This window comes from Onychostruthus taczanowskii, unplaced genomic scaffold (assembly GCF_017590055.1).
Source record: "Onychostruthus taczanowskii isolate IOZ18803 unplaced genomic scaffold, ASM1759005v1 scaffold1077, whole genome shotgun sequence".
Lineage (NCBI taxonomy): Eukaryota > Metazoa > Chordata > Aves > Passeriformes > Passeridae > Onychostruthus > Onychostruthus taczanowskii.
In genome coordinates this window covers 638-4,899 of record NW_024497375.1, presented here as the reverse complement: position 1 = coordinate 4,899, position 4,262 = coordinate 638, and the positions used below count along the sequence as shown (strand labels likewise).

Here is a 4,262-nt window from a genome sequence, read left to right as displayed (position 1 = left end):
CCCGAGGTGCTGCAGTGTGTCAATGTCACGCTCTTCTCCCCGGCCGAGTGTCGCAGTTTCTACCCCGGCTCCATCACCGACAACATGATCTGCGCGGGGCACCTGCAGGGGGGCAAGGACTCCTGCCAGGTACGGGGGCACACCTGGGCACAGCTGGGCACAGCTGGGGACACCTGGGGCACCTGGGGACAGCTGGGACACCTGGGGACAGCTGGGGACAGCTGGGGACAGCTGGGACACCTGGGACACCTGGGGACAGCTGGGGACAGCTGGGGACACCTGGGCACAGCTGGGGACACCTGGGGCACCTGGGACACCTGGGGACACCTGGGCCACCTGGGGACAGCTGGGCACACCTGGGCACAGCTGGGACACCTGGGGCACCTGGGCACACCTGGGGCACCTGGGGACACCTGGGCACAGCTGGGGACAGGTGGGCACCTGCAGGGCGGGAGGGACTCCTGGCAGGTACCGGGGCAGAGCTGGGCACACCTGGGGCACCTGGGGACAGCTGGGAGGGGTCAGTGAGAACCTGGGTTTGGGGCCTTCAAACCCAATGAGCTCCACCAAAGGCTCACCAAACCCAACGAGGGCTCAGTTGACCCAACCCAACGAGGTCCCCCAAGAGGTTGACCAACCCAAGGGGTCACCCAAGCCAGCGAGTCCCACCAAGGGCTCACCAAACCTATCAAGGTCCACCAAGGGGTCACCAAACCCCATGAGATCCACCAAGGGGTCACCCAACCCAACGAGGCCCACCAAAGGGTCACCCAAACCCAACGAGGCCCACCAAAGGGTCACCAAACCAAACGAGGTCCACCAATGGGTCACCAAACCCAACAAGATCCACCAAGGGGTCACCAAACCCAACGAGGTCCACCAAGGGGTCATCCATCCCAATGAGATCCATCAATGGGTCACCCAACCCCATGAAATCCACCAAGGGGTCACCAAACCCCATGAGATCCACCAAGGGGTCACCAAACCCAACGAGGTCCACCAAGGGGTCATCCATCCCAATGAGATCCATCAATGGGTCACCCAACCCCATGAAATCCACCAAGGGGTCACCAAACCCCATGAGATCCACCAAGGGGTCACCAAACCCAACGAGGTCCACCAAGGGGTCATCCATCCCAATGAGATCCATCAATGGGTCACCCAACCCCATGAAATCCACCAAGGGGTCACCAAACCCCATGAGATCCACCAAGGGGTCACCAAACCCAACGAGGTCCACCAAGGGGTCATCCATCCCAATGAGATCCATCAATGGGTCACCCAACCCCATGAAATCCACCAAGGGGTCACCAAACCCCATGAGATCCACCAAGGGGTCACCAAACCCAACGAGGTCCACCAAGGGGTCATCCATCCCAATGAGATCCATCAATGGGTCACCCAACCCCATGAAATCCACCAAGGGGTCACCAAACCCCATGAGATCCACCAAGGGGTCACCAAACCCAACGAGGTCCACCAAGGGGTCATCCATCCCAATGAGATCCATCAATGGGTCACCCAACCCCATGAAATCCACCAAGGGGTCACCAAACCCCATGAGATCCACCAAGGGGTCACCAAACCCAACGAGGTCCACCAAGGGGTCATCCATCCCAATGAGATCCATCAATGGGTCACCCAACCCCATGAAATCCACCAAGGGGTCACCAAACCCCATGAGATCCACCAAGGGGTCACCAAACCCAACGAGGTCCACCAAGGGGTCATCCATCCCAATGAGATCCATCAATGGGTCACCCAACCCCATGAAATCCACCAAGGGGTCACCAAACCCCATGAGATCCACCAAGGGGTCACCAAACCCAACGAGGTCCACCAAGGGGTCATCCATCCCAATGAGATCCATCAATGGGTCACCCAACCCCATGAAATCCACCAAGGGGTCACCAAACCCCATGAGATCCACCAAGGGGTCACCAAACCCAACGAGGTCCACCAAGGGGTCATCCATCCCAATGAGATCCATCAATGGGTCACCCAACCCCATGAAATCCACCAAGGGGTCACCAAACCCCATGAGATCCACCAAGGGGTCACCAAACCCAACGAGGTCCACCAAGGGGTCATCCATCCCAATGAGATCCATCAATGGGTCACCCAACCCCATGAAATCCACCAAGGGGTCACCAAACCCCATGAGATCCACCAAGGGGTCACCAAACCCAACGAGGTCCACCAAGGGGTCATCCATCCCAATGAGATCCATCAATGGGTCACCCAACCCCATGAAATCCACCAAGGGGTCACCAAACCCCATGAGATCCACCAAGGGGTCACCAAACCCAACGAGGTCCACCAAGGGGTCATCCATCCCAATGAGATCCATCAATGGGTCACCCAACCCCATGAAATCCACCAAGGGGTCACCAAACCCCATGAGATCCACCAAGGGGTCACCAAACCCAACGAGGTCCACCAAGGGGTCATCCATCCCAATGAGATCCATCAATGGGTCACCCAACCCCATGAAATCCACCAAGGGGTCACCAAACCCCATGAGATCCACCAAGGGGTCACCAAACCCAACGAGGTCCACCAAGGGGTCATCCAACCCAATGAGATCCATCAATGGGTCACCCAACCCCATGAAATCCACCAAGGGGTCACCAAACCCAACGAGGTCCACCAAGGGGTCACCCAACCCAACGAGGCCCACCAAAGGGTCACCAAACCCAACGAGGTGCACCAAGAGGTCGCCAAACCTAACAAGGTCCACCAAGGGGTCACCCAACCCAACGAGGCCCATCCAGGGGTCACCAAACCCAACGAGGTCCACCAAGGGGTCACCCAACCCAATGAGATCCATCAAGCCAAGGGGTCACCAAACCCAATGAGATCCACCAAGGGGTCACCAAACCCAATGAGATCCACCAAGGGGTCACCAAACCCAACGAGGGCTCAGTTGAACCGACCCAACGAGGTCCACCAAGAGTTTGGCCAACCCAAGGGGTCACCCAACACAACGAGGTCCACCAAGGGGTCACAGAACCCAACGAGGCCCATCCAGGGGTCACCCAACCCAACACGTTCACCCAACCCAACGGTGTCCACCAAGAGTTTGTCCAATCCGTGACGTCTGTAACCAAACCCAACGAGGCCCACCAAGAGTTTGACCAACCCATGGGGTCACTCAACACAATGAGATCCACCAAGGGGTCACCCAACCCAACGAGGCCCATCCAGGGGTCACCAAACCCAACGAGGGCTCAGTTGACCCAACCCAACGAGGTCCACCAAGAGTTTGACCAACCCAAGGGGTCACCAAACCCAATGAGATCCACCAAGGGGTCACCAAACCCAATGAGATCCACCAAGGGGTCACCAAACCCAACGAGGGCTCAGTTGAACCGACCCAACGAGGTCCACCAAGAGTTTGGCCAACCCAAGGGGTCACCCAACACAACGAGGTCCACCAAGGGGTCACAGAACCCAACGAGGCCCATCCAGGGGTCACCAAACCCAACGAGCCCCACCAAGGGGTCACCAAACTCAATGAGGCCCATCCAGGGGTCACCCAACCCAACACGTTCACCCAACCCAACGGTGTCCACCAAGAGTTTGTCCAATCCGTGACGTCTGTAAACCCAACGGTGTCCACCAAGGGTTTGGCCAACCCAAGGAGGTCTCGGCTGACCCCAAAGTCCTCCCCCGGCCCTGGTGACCCCGGTGGTGGTGACGTTGTCCCGCTGTCCCCTCAGGGTGACTCCGGCGGCCCCCTGGTGTGCGAGGGCACCCTGCAGGGCATCGTCTCGTGGGGCATGGAGCGCTGTGGGCAGCCGCGGCGCCCGGGCGTCTACACCAAGGTGTGCCGCTACGCCCGCTGGATCCAGGACACCATGGGGGACACCTGAGGGACACCTGAGGGACACCTGCTGCTGGCACCTGAGGGGCACCTGAGGGGGCATCTGAGGGGACACCTGGAGCTGGCACCTGAGGGGGCACCTGGAGGTGGCACCTGAGGGGACACCTGAGCTGGCACCCAGGGGACATTAAAGATGTGCCGGGGACTCCGGGCTCCGCGTGGTTCTTCTGCTCCAAAATTGGGGATTTTGGGGATTTTGGGGTGAATTTGAGGGGAATTTGGGGGTTCCAGGGCACCATGGGGGACACCTGAGGTGACACCTGAGGTGACACCTGAGGTGACACCTGAGGGGCACTTGAGGGGACACCTGGAGGTGGCACCTGAGGGGGCACCTGAGGGGCACCTGGAGGTGGCACCTGGAGGTGGCACCTGAGGG

The 4,262-nt window shown here is 59.3% G+C and overlaps 1 protein-coding gene across 1 annotated transcript; it reads left to right on the top strand.

Annotated features, from left to right (window-relative positions):
- Positions 1–3: 3 nt before the first annotated feature.
- On the top strand, positions 4–3,891 carry LOC121343541 (anionic trypsin-2-like; the record flags this gene model as incomplete). Its single annotated transcript, XM_041418795.1, has 2 exons — positions 4–129; positions 3,723–3,891. Coding segments are annotated over 2 exons (279 nt in total), but the record flags the coding sequence as incomplete, so codon positions are not given.
- Positions 3,892–4,262: the final 371 nt, after the last annotated feature.